This window comes from Pipistrellus kuhlii, unplaced genomic scaffold (assembly GCF_014108245.1).
Source record: "Pipistrellus kuhlii isolate mPipKuh1 unplaced genomic scaffold, mPipKuh1.p scaffold_m20_p_60, whole genome shotgun sequence".
Taxonomy (NCBI): Eukaryota; Metazoa; Chordata; class Mammalia; order Chiroptera; family Vespertilionidae; genus Pipistrellus; species Pipistrellus kuhlii.
The window spans coordinates 265,419-283,392 of record NW_023425563.1 but is presented as its reverse complement, the minus strand read 5'-3'; the positions used below and the strand labels follow the sequence as shown (position 1 = coordinate 283,392).

The following is a 17,974-nucleotide window of genomic DNA, read 5'->3' as shown; positions in this document are numbered from 1 at the left end:
TTACAAGTATTCTTTTTTTTAATAGGTTGTAAGAAGACATAAAAATAAAAACCTCTTTAGTGATACTGACACAGAATACAGTTGTGATGACGGCAAGACTGACATTAGCTGGTTAAGAGAGTCAAAATCAAAACCACAGCTAATAGGATATAGCAGAAATAAAAGTGTGAAGAAGAAAGAGAAATGTAGAAAATCAAGTAAGATATGACTTTATAGTGAAACTAGAGGCCTGGTGCATGAAATTCATGTAGGGGGCGGGGAGGGGAGGAGGGGTGTCCCTCAGCCCAGCCTGCACTCTCTCTAATCTGGGACCCCTCGGGGGATGTCTGACTGCCCTCGAGGAATGTCTGACGGTGGGCATAAACCGGCAGTGGGACATCCCTCTCACAATCCAGGACTACTGGCTCCTAACTGCTTGCCTGCCTGCCTTCCTGATTGCCCCTAACCTCTTCTGCCTGCCAGCCTGATCATCCCCTAACCTAGGGGTGTCGAACTCAATCAGAGAAGGGGCCAAAATCTAAAATCCAGCCTAAATCGCGGGCCGAATGGTTTACTGAACAGTCATAAACTGTCATTGTGATGGAAACGCAGCGGAGTGCAGTGATGACAGCGCGGTGTGGGCCACATTGCAAGGCCTGGCGGGACGGATTTGGCCCGCGGGCCTTGTGTTTGACACATGTGCCCTAACCACTCCCATGCCAGCCTGATTGATGTCTAACTGCTCCCTTGCCAGCCTCTTTGTCCCCAATTTCCCTCCTCTGCCGACCTGGTCACCCCTAACTGCCCTCCCCTGCAGGGTTGATTGCCTCCAGCTGCCCTTCCTTGTAGGCCTGGTGCCCCCCAACTGCCCTCCCCTGCTAGCCATCTTGTGTCCACATGGGGGCAGCAATCTTTGACCACATGGGGACAGCTATTGTGTGTTGGAGTGATGGTCAATCTGTATATTACTCTTTTCTTAGATAGGAGAGACCTGGTGCATGGATAGGGGCCAGCTGGTTTTCCCTGAAGGGTGTCTCAGATCAGGGTCATGGTTGCCTTGGGGTGTGGGGCATTCTGAGCCAGGAGCCTGTGGTAGATTGCAGGCCAGCTATGCCCCCTGGTGACCCAAGTGGAGGCCCTGGTATCTGGAATTTATTTACCTTCTACAATTAAAACTTTGTAGCCTAGAGTGGAGCAAGCCTCCTGCTTGCTCCATGGCTGGCAACCATTTCTGTTTGGATTTGTTTACCTTCTGTAATTGAAACCTTGTAGCCTTGAGTGGAGGCTTAGGCCAGCAAGGGCAGGTGGAAAGCTTGGCTTCCTCCATTGCCTAGTAAACCCAATCCTCTTTCCTGCTCTCTATGGCTGTAGCCATCTTGGTTGGGCTTATTTGCATACTCACTGATTGGCTGGTGGACATGACTGGTGAGCATGGCTTGTGGGTATAGGGGAGTGATGGTTAATTTGCTTATTACTCTTTTATTAGGTAGTATGTTACAAATAATTTTACTATTTTAGCTATATAAAATGCTCTGATGGTAACTAAATATATTTTTGTATGTGGATAGTATTTTTTATTACACACCCCTATGAATAGAAAAAAAAGTGAAAGCAAATACACAAACACTATAGTGGTTTTGCTTTTCAATTATTACTTTTGTACAATGGTTATATTTAAATTGGTTTTTTAAAATGGGATCTTTAGGGACATAAAATGTGACTTATTATGATCTTTGGTTCATGACATACTGTCACTATGTGTCTGTTCTTAACCTACTGTTATTCAGTCATTGAGTATTTATTGTGAATAATTATATTAAGTTCTCATGAACCCAGCACCCTAAATAAAATCAAAACGTGGACAACATCCCCATTTCCTGCCATACCCAACACACATAAGTTTTAGGAATTGATATAGATGCAGCAAAAATATATTGAAAGGAAAACAATTTTCTTGCAGACTTATTTTTGCCCAAATCTTTTACAGAATGTTTTGCTAGCATATGGCTTCTGCTTTCTCTAGCAAATTTCCTGAAGTAGTTGAATAAGAGTTTGAGGTATGTTTTGTGATAGACATAATGACCATTTTCCTTACTTAACATTAATTTTAATGTTTACTAAACCACAAAGACTTTATATATTCTATTTTTTTAATAGAAGACAACAGAACTGAGCTATTAAATTTATATTTATTTTAAGGGAATCAGCTATTTTACTTTTAGTCATTTTTTTAATTACATTTGATATACAATATTATATTAGTTTCACATGTACACCCTAGTGATTGACATTATATAACTTATTAAGTGATCATCCTGATAAATTTAGAACCCACTTGACACCATACATAGTTATTAGAATATTATTTAGTATATTCCCTATGCTATATTTTACAACCCCATAACTATTCTGTACCAACCAATTTGCACCTCTGAATCCCTTCATTTTTTTAACCCATTCCAAAACCTTTGCCATCTAGCAACTATCAAAATGTTTTCTATTAGTCTGTTTGTTTTCTGCTTCTTCATTTATTTTGCTTTTAGATTCATTTGTTTACATATATGTATTTGTTGCCATATTATTGTTCATATTTTTTATTTATTCTTATTCTACTTCTTTAAGAATACCCTTTAACATTTCACGTATTAGGTCTAGTAACAATTAATGTCGTTTTCTAATACTTTTTAAATCAAATTTATTTAAACAATACAACAAAATTTAATCAACAATATAGTTGCCGTTGTTTTCTACTACTTGTGCCCAACCCTCAGGAAGCATTTTAATCCCTCTGTTGTAAAATTCTTGTGATTTTGATGCAAAAAATTCGGTCAATGCATTTTTGAGGCATTCTTCATTATTAAATTTTTTTCCAAGAAGAAAGTTTTGCAAAGAACGAAACAAATGGTAATCGGAAGGGGCAATATCAGGAGAATATGCAGGTTGAGGGAGAACTTCCCATTCCAACTGGCGCAGTTTTTCAGCAGTGATTCTTGCAGTATGCGGTCGTGCGCTATCGTGGTGAAGAATTATGCCCTTCCGATTAATCAGCGCGGGTTCTTTTTCTCTTAAAGCTTGGGCTAACCTTTCCAATTGGGCACTATACACTGCACTTGTAATGGTTTGGTTAGATGGTAAAAGTTCATAATGAATTCCTTTAAAATTCCACCAAACACACAACATCACTTTTTTCGCATGCAAGTCAGGTTTTGGCGTGGGCTGTGGAGCCTCATTTTTGTCCAGCCATTGAGGCCGCCTTTTCACATTAACATACAGCACCCATTGTTCATCTCTGGTAACAATTTGCTCTAAAAACGGCAAACGGTTTTGACGAGAGAGGAGCGAACTGCAAATTGTGACTCTTTGATTACGGTTGTTGTCGGTCAACTCATGAGGAACCCATTTTCCAAACTTTTGGACTTTGCCAAGTGCACGCAATTGATTGGAAATTGTTTTTTGTGAACAATTTAAAGTTGTCGCAAGCTCTTGTTGGGTAATTTGAGGATTTTGCACCAAAAGAGCTTGAAGAGCTTCTTGATCAAAATTGGACACACGGCCTCAACCACTCTTGTCATCTAACGAAAAATTTCCCTCGCGAAATTTCTCAAACCAACGCTGGCATTTTCTGGTGCTAACTGCATCTTGACCAAGAGCACTACAGATGTTTTTTGCAGCCTCACTTGCTTTTCTTCCTAATTGGAACTCGTAAAGCATGCAGTGCCGAATATGCTCTTCATCCGCCATCTTCTTAGCCCTAGTTTTGCAACAAAAACCAAACCAAACACAAACTTTTTCAAGCAAAACTTGTTAATTGCACTTCACATGTTCTGTAGATACCACGTGTTTGAAGGTTATGTCAATACAAGTCAACGCCAAGCAAGATTTTAAACGAATGTAAAAAAAACGACATTAATTATTACTAGACCCGATAATACTGGTTTGGGGTAAATCCCTTTAGCTTTTCCTTGTCTGGGAAATTCTACATATATCCTTTGATTCTAAATGATAGATGGATAGAGTAGTCTTGATTGTAAGTCCTTGCTCTTCATCACTTTGAATATTTCTTACCATGTTATTCTTACCTGAAAAGTTTTTGTTGAGAAATCAGCTGATAGTATTTTGAGAGATTCTCTGTAGGAAACTAACTGCTTTTCTCTTGCTGCTTTTAAGATCTTGAGATTTTTTTGTCTTTAACCTTTTGCATTTTAAATATGATATATCTTGGTGTGGATCTCTTTGGTACACTATGAGCTTCCTGTACTTGTATGTATTTCCTTCACCAGGTAAGGGAAGTTTTCTGTAATTTTGCAAATAGGTTTTCAACTTCTTGTTCACTCTCTTCTCCTTCCAGCACTACCATGATGCAAATGTTGGTACCCTTGAAGTAGTCCCAGAGGCTCCTACATCTTTTTATATTCTTTTTTTCTAGGAATCAGCTTTTATTTTATTTCAGGATAAAAATAACCCGTAGCAACCTGTGGGGTTGGGGGTAAGGGCGGAGAGGAGGTAATGGCTTAAAAAGAAAAAATAGACATATGGAAATGAACTTTGTCATGAGTTTAGATATGAGGCTGATTCTTTTTTTTTGTTTTTTTTTATTTTTTTACAGAGAGGAAGAGAGAGGGATGGAGAGTTAGAAACATCGATGAGAGAGTCATCAATCGGCTGCCTCTTGCATGCCTCCTACTGAGGATGTGCCCGCAACCAACATACATGCCCTTGACCGGAATCGAACTTGGGACCTTTCAGTCTGCAGACTGACGCTCTACCACTGAGCCAAACCGGTTTCGGTGAGGCTGATTCTTGAAATCAGATGAGAGTCCCATCATATGCATAAGGAAAAGAAGCAGCAGAATTATCATAAAAAAAGAGACAGAAGTATGAAGTAGCTTAGTGTGCTCAGAGGATAAAGTATTGCAGTAATTAGAATGTAGATCAAATTTGTGGGAAAATGTTCAAGGATATCCTAGATCTAGTCATAGTTATTGGACTTTAAAGTATTGGAGAAACATGAGATTCACATGTTTTCAGGGAACTTACAGTTTAGTGGGAAATTGTACAAATAAAAGACAAAGTAGATTATATATCTTGGGAAACATGAAAGATTAGAATATTGTAGTCAATAATTACTTTTAAAGTTGAACTTTCGAGTGAATTGTTTTGTGCCCTTGACTGAATAAAACCAGGGATTCTTTAGTCTGAAGGCCAACAGTCTACCCACTGAACCAAACCAGCTAGAGCAACATTAACACTATTGATGGTCTTGTTGTATTTTAAAATTGTGTTAATCATTGATTTAATCAGCAATTTAAAAAAAGTATTAATGTTTCTTTTTCTTTTTTAAAATTTTATATAATAAATTTTTATTGTTCAGATTATTACAGGTGTTCCTCTCTTTCCCCCCCTCATACCTACCCTCCACCTGATACCCCACCCCACCCCACGCCCTTACCCTTACCCCCTGCCACTATCTTCAGCCATAGGTGTAAGATTTTTGTCCAATCTCTTCTCGCACCCCTCAGACGCCCTTCCCCCTGATAATTGTCAGTCCACTCCCTTTCTATGTCCTTGATTCTATTATATATTCACCAGTCTATTCTGTTCTTCAGATTTTTTTTCCACTTGATTTTTAGATTCACTTGTTGGTAGATATGTATTTGATGTCTTTTTGTTGTTCATAGTTTTTACCTTTACCTTTTTCTTCTTCTTCCTCTTCTTAAAGAATACCCTTAAGCATTTCATGTAATCCTGATTTGGTGGTGATGAACTCCTTCAGCTTTTTCTTGTCTGTGAAGCTCTTTATCTGACTTTCAATTCTGAATGATAGCTTTGCTGGGTAGAGTAATCTTGGTTGTAGGTTCTTGCTATTCATCACTTTGAATATTTCTTATCACTCCCTTCTGGCCTGCATAGTTTCTGTTGAGAAATCAGCTGACAGTTGTATGGGTACTCCCTTGTAGGTAACTAACTTTTTTCTCTTGCTGCTTGTAAGATTCTCTCTTTGTTTTTTGCCCTTGGCATTTTAATTGTGATGTGTGGTCCTCTTTGAATTCCTTTTGTTTGGGGTTCTGTGTGCTTCTTGGACTTGTAAATCTACTTCTTTCACCAGGTGGGGAAAGTTTTCTGTCATTATTTCTTTCAATAGGCCTTTAATATCCTGCTCTCTCTCTCCTCCTGGCACACCAAAAAATCTGGATGTTGGTATGCTTAAAGCCGTCCCAGAGGCTCCTTACACTTCCTCACACTTTTGGATTCTTCTTTCTTTCTGCCTCTCTGGTTGGGTGTTTTTTGTTTCCTCATATTCCAGATCTTTGGTTTGACTCTTGGGGTACGTTGATCTAGAGTTGAGTTTCTGTGTATTCTTTATTTCAGGCAGTGTATGCTTAATTTCTCACTGGTGCTTTTCCATTTTTTTGGTATTCTCATTAAGGTCTTTGAAGTTCTCTTCAAGTTTCTCAGCGGTTTTTAGAAGATTCTTGAGAAACCTTATAAATCTGATTCTGAACTCTGTGTAATCCAGTAGGTTACTTTCCTCCATCTCTCCCATTCATGACATGCTTCTGTGTCGTGTCTCCACATTTTGGTTGCCTCCCTGTGTTGATGGAGTGGTTTTATAGGGGCTCAGCTTCCCCAATCACCTAAGTGGTTGCTCTTGGTACACCCCTTTGTGGGCTGAGTGCAAAGTCTTGGTGCAGTTAAGCCTTGATTGCTGTTGGTACACTGGGAGAAATTGACCTCCAGGCCAATTGGCTGTGAGGATCCTCTGTGTCTATAATGGAAGAACTGCTGCACTGGAGACACACTTGTAGTGCAGGCCTTGTTTCAGGCCTTGGTGCCCAATGAGTCCGCCTCTCGAATTTGTCACTTATGGATGTGAGGAGTTGAAATCTGGTGTCTCACACTGACCACTAGGTACCCTGGCTTCTGGCTCTCCAATGGGGTGCAGTTCAGCTGCTGTCTGAAGCCAACCTGCAGGAGCTACAGTCCTCTCCTCCCTGCTTGGAGCTTGGAAGTTTTGAAGCTGCCTGCACCAGGTTGCAAGTTTGCTAGGTTAAACTGCAATAGAGAACGCCATTCATATGCAAAAGCTGCTGCTTAGAGCTTGGGTGTGTTTATAGATTGTGAGGGGCAGAGTCTCAAGGCTAGGGCATGGCAAACAGGGATGGCTGGCAGTCAGCCATCTCTGCCTCTCCCCCCTTGTCCCTGCATCTTGAGTCCACAGACAGCAAACAGTTATTCTTGCGCACAGCTCTGCAAGCAAGCCACCCTCACTTTTTGACCTGATAGTAGACTAGGGGTGTCGAACTCAATCAGAGAAGGGGCCAAAATCTAAAATCCAGCCTAAATCGTGGGCCGAATGGTTTACTGAACAGTCATAAACTGTCATTGTGATGGAAACACAGTGGAGTGCAGTGATGACATCGCGGTGCGGGCCACATTGCAAGGCCTGGCGGGACGGATTTGGCCCGCGGGCCTTGTGTTTGACACATGTGTAGTAGACAGTTTAGCTTCTCCCCTGAAACGGGATTTCAGAGAGATTGTGAGATTGTCTCTCTTCAGGTTGAAGAAAGCAATACCCTCCACCAGCCGAGATCCGCCACCAGCCCATATCACGTGCGTGCCCCCATACCTCAATTTTTTAGCGCTTTTACCCTGAATGCTCCTTTCTCTTTCAATCTAGTTGTAGAGCTTCCTTTCAGCCAGCTTTCCCGTGGTTTTTGATGATAGACATTTTATCTTTTAGTTGTAGTTTTAAAATTATTGTGCACAGAAGCAGTTTAGGTTTGTTTACTTAAGCTGCCATCTTGGATCTCCTCTTAATGTTTCTAAGGATGTGAAAATCCTCATAAAAAAACAATTTCGGGCCATCACTGTTGTTCATTGGATAAAGGAAAAGCAGTTAGTCTGTGATAGCATTTTAGAGACAGTGATATATTAAAAATTCATTTAAGGCTAGTAGAGGGCAGTTCAATAAATTTAAGAAGTGTTTATAGAGTAAACAGTACATTACACATTGTATTATATATAAGAAATCTATATATATAAAAGCCTAAGAAACTTAATGACTGGTTGCTATGATGCATGCTGACCACCAGGGGTCAGACACTCAATGCAGGAGCTGCCTCCTGGTGGTCAGTGCGTGTGTGTGTGTGTGTCCCCCCCCACCCCCCCCACAGCCAACCTCCCCCAGCCAGCCACCCTCCCGCAGTCCCGTCCCCCACAGCTGACCAACCTTGTGGGGTCCCTTCCCCGCAGCCAGCAGGCCCGGATAACCCATCAGGGTCAGCCCCCAGGGTTTGGACAGGCAGACGCGGCCCCTTTCCCAGGAGGCCAAGGGCTGGCTCCCTCCTCAGGGCCACAGCCAACCTCCATGTCTTGTTCCTCCCTCTGGTTGGCAGGCCCCTATCAGCACACTGTCTATGCAGTGTGGTGGTGGAGCAGCAGTGAGGGAGGGAGGAGGAGGGGAGGCAGGGAACCACACAGTGGTGGTGACTGGTGTCTGTTCCTTCTGCACCTGGCCTGGCAACCGTGGCCTCCTCTCCATTTGGGCCCTGATCGGCCTGGCCTTGATTCTCCCTGATCATTGGCCAGGCCTAAGGACTCTACCCATGCATGAATTTCATGCACCAGGCCTTTAGTATTAAATAAAATGGAATTATTTGGGGATCTGGAATTAATCTTAATTCAATTACCTTATTTCTAATGGGGAAAAAAATGATTCAATTTTTTAAAATTTAAATCAATCTTTATTGTTCATATTATTACAAAGGTTCCTCATTTCTTCTCCCCTCCACCAGGTTCCCACCCTACACTCCACCCCCTCCCCACCTCCTCCTGATTCAATTTTTGAACAAATTGCTTCTCTAACAGCCTTCTGGAACGCATAAAGTTTGAGAATCGAGGTTCCACTATAGTCCCTAAACTGAATAGTAGCATCATGGGTGTGCTATATATACTTAATGTTATATATTGTGTTGTATGTTTAAAAAGTTTTATTATATAAAGGAGAAGAGAAATGGGTAAGTCACATCATATCAAATACTATACAGTTAAAATTTTCAAAGTCAATTTGTCCTCAACTCATCTTTAAATTTAGTTTGAATGAGTTTAAATATATATTCTTATTTTATGTGATTTCAACTTATATACAGAAATATTCTAATAAGATTTATTTACTTATTTATTTATTTATTTATTTATTTATTTATTAAATTGATTGGGGTGACATTGGTCAACATGAATGAGGTTTCAGGTGTGGGTTTCTGTATTATAAGATCTGTATATAGTACCATGTGTCCACCACCCAAAGTCAAATTTTCTGTAACCTTATAACCCCCTTCTTCTCCCACCCCCTTCCCTCTGGCAACTACCATGCTGCTGTTTGTGTTCACGAGTTTCAGTTTTATATCCCACATATGAGTGAGATCATATGGTTCTTAGCTTTTTCTAAATCTCACTGCCAATTAGGGAAATGCAAATCAAAACTGCAATGAGATAGCTTATTCCTGTTCGAGTGGCCATTATCTGATAAGTTTTAATACCATTTGAAAATTTTAATCTTATTTTCTTGAATTGCAGGACCATCTTTGGAAAGAGAACCATCAAGTCCTAAAATGGTAAAACTTGGAAGTTTGTGTTCTAACTACCCTTTAAAACCATTTTTCTTTGTCATAAAAAAAAATTCATGTGTCATCACATAGTTATATCCTTATCAGTCACTTGTTTCTCATAATTGTGTCAGTTTTTGCACCCTTACTCCTACCTTCTGCCTTTTTTATTTATTTATTTATTTATTTTTAAATTTTTAAAAAAATATATTTTATTGATTTTGTACAGAGAGGAAGGGAGAGAGAGAGTTAGAAACATCGATGAGAGAGAGTCATCAATCAGTTGCCTCTTGCACACCCCCTACTGGGGATATGCCCGCAACCAAGGTACATGCCCTTGACCGGAATCGAACCCGGGTCCCTTCAGTCCCCAAGCTGACGCTCTATTCATTGAGCTAAACCGGTCCCGGCCCTTCTGCCTTTTTTAAATGTTAGCCTCTTTTAGGTCTATTTTATTCTGTGGTGAAAAATATTTTTGACATCTCTTTTTTTCTTCTCTCTTTTATACTTAAATTAGGTAATATAAATCAGGCCTTTCAAACTTTTATTGATAGAAGAAATTCGGAGTGGAAATATAAAATCCTCTTTTTAAAATATATAACTTGAAATTTGTGCTTCTTAATCTTTATCCCCTTTGCCTTCCTCCCTCCCTCTTTGGCAGCTGTCAGTTTGTTCTCTCTTTGAGTTGGTTTCTGTTTTATTTTGATTTTGAGATTCCACATGTAATTGAAATCATACAGTATGTGATATTCTCTAGGTTTTTATCACTAAGTATTATTCTGATGTATTCCAGTCTTTTTTTTAATAAAATTCTCTCTCCAGTCATTTAAAAAATATTAATCAGAAAGCTTTTTATTTCAATAAATGTATATTAGCAAATAACTTGTGTTTCTTGTAACTCAAATATTGATATAATACTCAGGAATTTTTCTCCCAAAGACATATAAGAAGAATATCACTAAAAAGGTAGATGAAACCATTCAAGATGGGAGAACCAGACTTCCACGAAGAGCAGCAAACACCCAAAAAAATTATAAAGATCTCTCAAATTCAGAATCAGAAAGTGAACAAGAAGTTTCACACTCATTGAAAGAGAAATTGCTAGTACAGGTAAATAGAAACAATTTAGATTAATAATTTCTAAAAGCCTTTAAAATACTAAATATAGAATTTTTAAAAAATGTCAAATGTATCTGTTCACTACTTTTTAAGATTGAGAAAACTTACATAATTCTAAAAATTGATCGTAATAAGTTTTTATTAGTGTTACAAAACAGATGTTTGACTCTAGTAGAATTGTAACTTTAAGAATTTGTACTTCTTTTTGAATTAGAGAAGTACTTGATCTTTCCAAAATAATGCTTCAAGAAAGTACTAACTGATATTGATTGAAAGTAAAACTACTGAATCTGAGATTCTTCTCCTACACTGTTCCATCTCTGAGCATCCCTGACTTCTTCCTCAAATCTCATAATGTCACAGACATCCCTATTGACTTGTGCTTTTTAAAATTGTTATAAAAAATGGTGTTTAGCCCTGGCTGGTTTGGCTCAGTGGATAGAGCATCGGCCTGAGGACTGAAGGGTCCTGGGTTCGATTCTGGTCAAGGGCACATGCCCAGGTTGTGGGCTCGGTCCCCAGGGGAGGCATTCAAGAGGCAGCCAATCAATAGTTCTCTCTCATCATTGATGCTTCTATTTCTTTCTCCCTCTCCCTTCCTCTCTAAAATCTATATATATATATATATATTTAGATGTTGTTTATATTGTGCCAGGCACTATTTTAAGTGCAGATGTCCTCAACTTACAATGGTTCAACTTATAATTTTTGACTTTACACTGGTATGAAAGCAATAGAAACCATTCTTCAGGTTTTGAATTTTTATCTTTTTCCAGGCTAGCAATTTGTGGCCAGGGGCAGTCCCCAGTCAGGCACAACATTGCCAGGGTCAACAAACAACACTATAGTGCAGTCTGTTGCCAGGGTTTTTTGGATATTGTGTCTGAGCACACTTAAGGTAGTCAAGACTAATGAAGTTCAGTAGTTAGATGTAGTAAGTGCATTTTTGACAACCACATTTTCACCTTATAGTGGGCTTATGGGGACATACCCCACTGTGAATTGAGGAGTATCTATATGTACTTTGTAAATTTGACTTCTTAAAATCTCCTAAGTACTGTAGGTGACTAGTACTATTATTATTGTAATACTAGAGGCCTGGTACATGAAATTAGTGCATGGGAGGGAGGGGGTGGTGTTGTCCCTCAGCCCAGCCTTTCACCCTTTCCAATCTGAGACCCCTCAAGGAATGTCCGATTGCCCGTTTAGGCCTGGTGGGATCGGGCCTAAACAGCAGTTGGACATCCCTTTCACAATCCAGGACTCCTGGCTCCCAACTGCTCACCTACCTGCCTTCCTGATTACCCCTAACCTCTCTGCCTGCCAGCTTGATCACCCCCTAACCACTCCCATGCCAGCCTGATTGATGTCTAACTGCTCCCCTGCCAGCCTGTTTGTCCCCAACTTCCTTCCTCTGCCTGCCTGGTCACCTCTAACTTCCCTCCCCTGCAGGGTTGATCACACCCAACTGCCCTTCCTTATAGGCCTGGTGCCTCCCACCTGCCCTCCCCTGCTGGCCATCTTGTATCCACATGGGGGCAGGAAGGGAAACCCAAGCCTCCTTCCTGCTCTCTGTGGCCGCAGCAATCTTGGATGTAGTTAATTTGCATACTTGCTCTGATTGGCTGGTGGGCATGGCTGGTGGGTGTAGTGGATGTACGGTCAAATTGCATATTACTCTTTTATTAGATAAGATGTATTTTTATTGTTGATAGTATTAGAGATGTCTCCTGTTCCCCCCTGCCCTTCCTCCCAGCCTCTATTCACCCCCCAAGTCTTCACTACCCTATGCCCCTGTCCATGGGCTATGCATATAACTGTATAAGTTCTTTGATTTATCTCTTCTCATCCCCCCAACCCCACATCAAGGTATGACAATCTGTTCCATGCCTCCATGCCTCAGGTCCCATTTTGTTGGTCAATTCATTTTGTTCATTAGATTCTACAAATAAGTGAGATCATGGGATATCTGTCTTTCTCAGATTGGCTTGTTTCACTTAGCATAATATTCTCCAGGTTCATCCTCTGTAACAAAGGGTAAAAGATCCCTCTTTTTTTACTGCTGTATAGTATATATTGTATAAATGTCCTACAGTTTTTTTATCTACTCATATACTAATGGGCACTTGGGCTGTTTCCAAATCTTAGCTATTGTAAATAACACTGCTATGAACATAGGGATGCATTTATTCTTCCTGGTTGATGTTTCAGGATTTTTAAGATATATTCCCAGAAGTGGGATCTCTGGGTAAAATGGGAGTTCTATTTTTTTTTTTTTTTTAGGAAACTCCATACTGTTTCCATAATGGCTGCACCAGTCTGCATTCCCACCAGCAATGAACTAGTGTTCTCTTTACTAGTACTATTATTGACATCTCATTTTACAAATGAGAAAATTTAGGCACAGAGAGATGAAGGAATTTGCCCAAATGAGCACAGTTAGGAAGTGGTAAACAAATGGTTTGAACCTAAAAAAGTATGGCACTCTAGGTATGAGTCTCTGGCCATTACACTGTTCTGCTTTTAAATCACTAAACCTCTATATTCCTTTGTTTGTAACCTTCTTATCTCTTACCTGGAAGACATTAAGGATTTCATAACTTATCCCCATAGTTTCTGTCACTCTTGCTTTAATTTACTATACATGTAGTCAGGTCAGTCTTCCCAGGCCACCTTCTCATCTTATCCTCTTCAAAAATAACTTTAAGTATCTATCTTCATGTAGTCAGACATCCAAAGGATCAAAATACCTTTCCAAGCTTATTTCCCCTCCGCTAAAATGTACCCCCAGGGCTATGACTGTCAGAGTACCTGCAGCTTCCAAATGAAACCTGTACTTGTCTACTCTGTGTGCCAGCAGGCCTCCATCCCCTCAATACTCCATCTCTCTCCACCCTCCTTTCTAGACTTCTGAGCCCTGGAACTCAGGAACTCTCTCTGCTTTCACTAAACTGAGCATAATCTCCTGAACTTTAGAGTATTTTATTGTTATCTCTTATGGTATTTATTATAGTGTATATATTATATTTATGGTGAATTTCCCATATGTCTTTAAGTGTATTAGAGTCTTTCACTAGTGTATTAGTGCTGCATCCCCTGCTATGCTCATATGTAATAATATAAGACATTTAATAAATATTTCAATGTAATTTAAATTACTTGTATTATAATATAACTTGAAAATTATCAATACATTTAGGAGGAGAATATCCATTCCAGAAGCAAAACCATGAAGCTGCCAAAGAAACAGCAGAATGCTTTCTCTGCGGAAACACACAAGGATATATCAAAAGAATGGGCAAGCTCATCTCTCCTAAAAAGTACTACTATAAGAGACAACAGCCTTGACTTATCTTCTGTGTCTTTACCTGGAAGTCCACCCTCTATAGAAGTAATGAGATGTCAGTATCTCCTTCCTTTAGTTGAATATTTAAAAGCCTTATTATAACTAATTATATGAAAATATAATTTGAAGACTAATTTTAAGAGGTGTGTTAAGATTTTAGGTACTAGTCAAAATTTTATTTTTAAACTAGTTAATGCTCAGAACTTGGTCTTTGCTAAATATAAGTAGACTTGGGATCAATGTTACTATGACACTGAAGTTGTTCATATTTGCTCTTTTTATACTTTCAGTTCCTTTAAAGGATGTTTTAAAGCATTTCTAAATGTCTGTAATTTCAGTTAAAATTCAAGACTTATATCAGTTAACATATACACTTCCTCTACAGTGGCTATTTTGTTCTTTTCTGTAATATTTTCATAATGCTTGGGAACACTGTCATCTCAGATAACCACATACTCAAGAAGACAGATGCACATGCCCTGATTTGAGCTGAAAACTGATAATTCACTTATATTAAGATTTATTGCAGTCATGAATTTCCTCATCTATATATGAAGGATTTAAACAAAATGATTTTCCAAGTCTTTCCAACCATAAAATTCTGTGACTTATATCACAGAATTTATATAGTACTGATGTCAAATACTCAGGTTTCTCATTATAGTGCAGCTTATACTATCGATAATTTTGTTTGGAAATATTTTGAATATTCTTATGGTTAAAATTACATTAAAATGGACCCATTTAACATTTTTCAAAGTCTTATATATTTTAAACATAATTCGATCTTGATTTAGTGAAAGTTTATCCTTTTTAAATACAGCTAATACTTGAGAATTTGGTAAATTACATATTTTTAGAACTTAAATTAATCATTCTATTCTAAAGCAGACATCATTAACACCTGCCATCTCTCTTTTTTTGTGTGTCTTGTGAGGAAATATAGGCACAGAAAAAATAACAGAAAGGGATTTTACTCAGGATCATGACTGTATAATGAAATCCTTATCACCCAATACAAAAACTTCCTCACCTGAGTCCTTCAACAGTAAATATGGAGTGGAAGGTCCAGTAAATTCACTGAAAAACAGTGAGAAAAATTTACTATGTGCAAGAGAAAGTTCACCAGTTCCACAATCATGCTCTTTGGTAAGATTATAAAATATTTTCCTTAATTAGATATATTTGAAGTGGGTAAATAATTTCCCTTTAATCAAATACACATTGCTTAAGCTTTTGTGTCTGGTCTGGGGGAGAAGAGGATCCTACTGTTAAGTAAAATAGCCTCAATAAACCTAATAGACAGATTAAAGTTGCTGTTCAGGAGGAAAGTGGTGGTATGAGAAGCACAGCGTGCTGGCAAGAGTGCTGTGATAGAAATGCCTGTTTTCAAAGAGGCACTGCTTATTTGTCTTTACATCAATACGATGTACCGTATTTTCGGGCATATAAGACGACCCCCTAATTTTACAGTTAAAACATAGGTTTAGGCCTATATTCGCTGTATAAGACTACCCCCCACTTCCGAGGCAACACCAGTTCTTTTTTTAATTAAATTTTTAATGAATGACATTTTTCGAACATACCGTAACATACCGTACATTGATATGATAAATGGAAGGTCTCTTCACCAATGGCAATGCCATGAACTTGACCGAGAAACAAGAAATCCAAAAGAGAACATTAACAATGACGGCATCATCTGGAAAGAAAATTACATGAAGAACTTGCAGAAAACGCTTGTTTGTGACTGACTGGGATGATAGGTTTTTCTAGGCAGAGGAGCATTGTGAGCTTAAAATCCTTCAAAATCCTCATCATGATGTTCTTCTGACATCATAAGTTCATCAATGACTTCTTGTGGTACATTTGTAAGATAGTCATCATATGGATCAAATTCTGAATCAGATGGTGTGGCTTCAGCTTCGGCTTCCCCTTCATCTTGCCACAAGAGTCAAGCTCCATACCGTCCAAAGAATTTGATATGCCACACTTCTTGAAAGACCTGATTACTGTTTCTTCAGTAATATCATTCCAGGCTTTTATGACAAAGTTACACAAAACATCCAATTGTGGCACACGCATGTTTCCTCCTTTTGTGAATAACTTTTTGCCGCTAACCATCCACTCATTCCACTGTTCTCTAATGCGATCTTTAAATGGCTTGTTTAGGTACACATCCAGTGGCTGTACCAATGATGTCAGTCCTCCAGGAATAACTGCCGCATCTGTGTTTATTCTTGCCAGCCTGTTCTTTGTGCTGGTAGTTAAATGAGCCCTGAACATATCCCACACCAGTAGGCTATGTTCTTGACGAAGTCCACCTGGTCACCTACTCCATACATTATCAAGCCATAGCTTTACCCCTTCTTCATCCATCCATCCTTTTTCATTCACATGTACAAAAACTCCAACAGGGAACTTGATTTTCGGCATTGTTTTTCTTTTAAAAATAATCATTGTTCTTAGTTTGGCACCATCAGCTGTACATGCTAGTACCACTGTAAAACTGGACTTTTCATGTCCTGTTGTTTTAATTAACACTGTTTTTGCACCTTTTGGATTAACAGTTTTATTTCCAACCATATCAAAATTCATAGGAGTTTCATCCATATTTCCGATCTGACTTAATGCATAGCCATGTTTCTTGCACTGTTGTATTATATATTGATGGAAAAGACTGACTTTGCTGTCAAGATCTGCAGGTAATTTTTGTGCAATTTTGGTCTTTTGCCTCAGTACCAGATTGTGCCTTTCCAAGAACCTAGTACTCCAGGATACAGTGGCCTTAAATCCTTTGCTTTTATCTGGGTTAGATTAGGCCCACTGAAGTGCAAACATACGTATTTTGTTTCGTGTCACTACATAACCATTTTGACGATGCTCAAGAACCATGTCTGCTACATGCTTTTCGAGTTCTGGCCAATAAGAGGTACCTCGTAATGCACACTTACTCCTTGGCATACTCTTTAATGCATCTTCATTTGTTTTCCAGTCTCGGACCATCTTTTCTGTTACTCCATATTGTCTTGCCGCAGCACAGTTATTGTGTTTCTTGGCAAAGTTTACAACTTTCAGTTTGAAACTGGCTTCAAATTTCCTTCTTCTTGCTGGAGCCATGATGGGTTCTTTTCTACCAGCCATTTGTTGTACACCCACTAATCTTTTAGGCCGGGGTTATACAGTACTGTAGCTTCAGCTACACACAGAATGTTCTATTACGGTACCTTTTAACTCACTGTATGTGTCCTGATACAGCAGCTTTGGCTACACAGAACGTTCCTGTGCTGCAACTGTATGTACCATGGTGAGCCAATCACAACAAGCAAAGGTTCAAAGGTTATAATAGACCGCCTCTCTGACTCTGGCCAATCTAAGCAAGCTTTTTACTAGAACACAGTGTAGCTTCAGGTACAGAACATGTATAATTTGCATGCATAAAAAGCCTGCTTGGATTGGCTGAGTTAGAGAGGCGATCCGAGTAGTCTTGCAGTGATTGGTGCGGGATTGAGTTGGAAAATTCGTTTAGCGGCATATTGAGACGTTTTTTCGGGATATACGTGGCGTATAAGACGACCCCTGATTTTCGATTGACTTTTTTTCATTTCAAAAGTCGTCTTATATGCCGGAAAATACGGTATTTATTTTCTAGATTTCAATAGGCTTAGTCCTGCAACACTGACACTTGTTTCAGATTTTACTGTAATTTAAAGTTTGTAACCTTTAGTTACTAAATCACAAGTTGACAAAGCAAAATTGCCAAGAATTGCAGTTGAAAATAGTATGACTGGGAGAGAACCAAGATGGCAGCGTAGGTAAATGCCTATACTGGCTGCATTCCACAACCACAGCAAAATTATAACTAAAATACAGAACAACAATCATCCAGAACCACTGGAAAGCTGGCTGAATAGAAGTACTACAG

At 39.1% G+C, this 17,974-nt stretch overlaps 1 protein-coding gene across 1 annotated transcript in view; it reads left to right on the top strand.

Moving 5' to 3' along the window:
- SYCP2 (synaptonemal complex protein 2) overlaps positions 1–17,974 on the top strand; it is a 92,463-nt gene that overhangs the window by 62,105 nt on the left and 12,384 nt on the right. Inside the window, 6 exon segments of the mRNA XM_036420034.2 lie at positions 26–197; positions 9,556–9,593; positions 10,524–10,694; positions 13,903–14,104; positions 14,996–15,198; positions 16,882–16,892. Coding sequence (XP_036275927.1) covers positions 26–197; positions 9,556–9,593; positions 10,524–10,694; positions 13,903–14,104; positions 14,996–15,198; positions 16,882–16,892 — 797 coding nt within the window.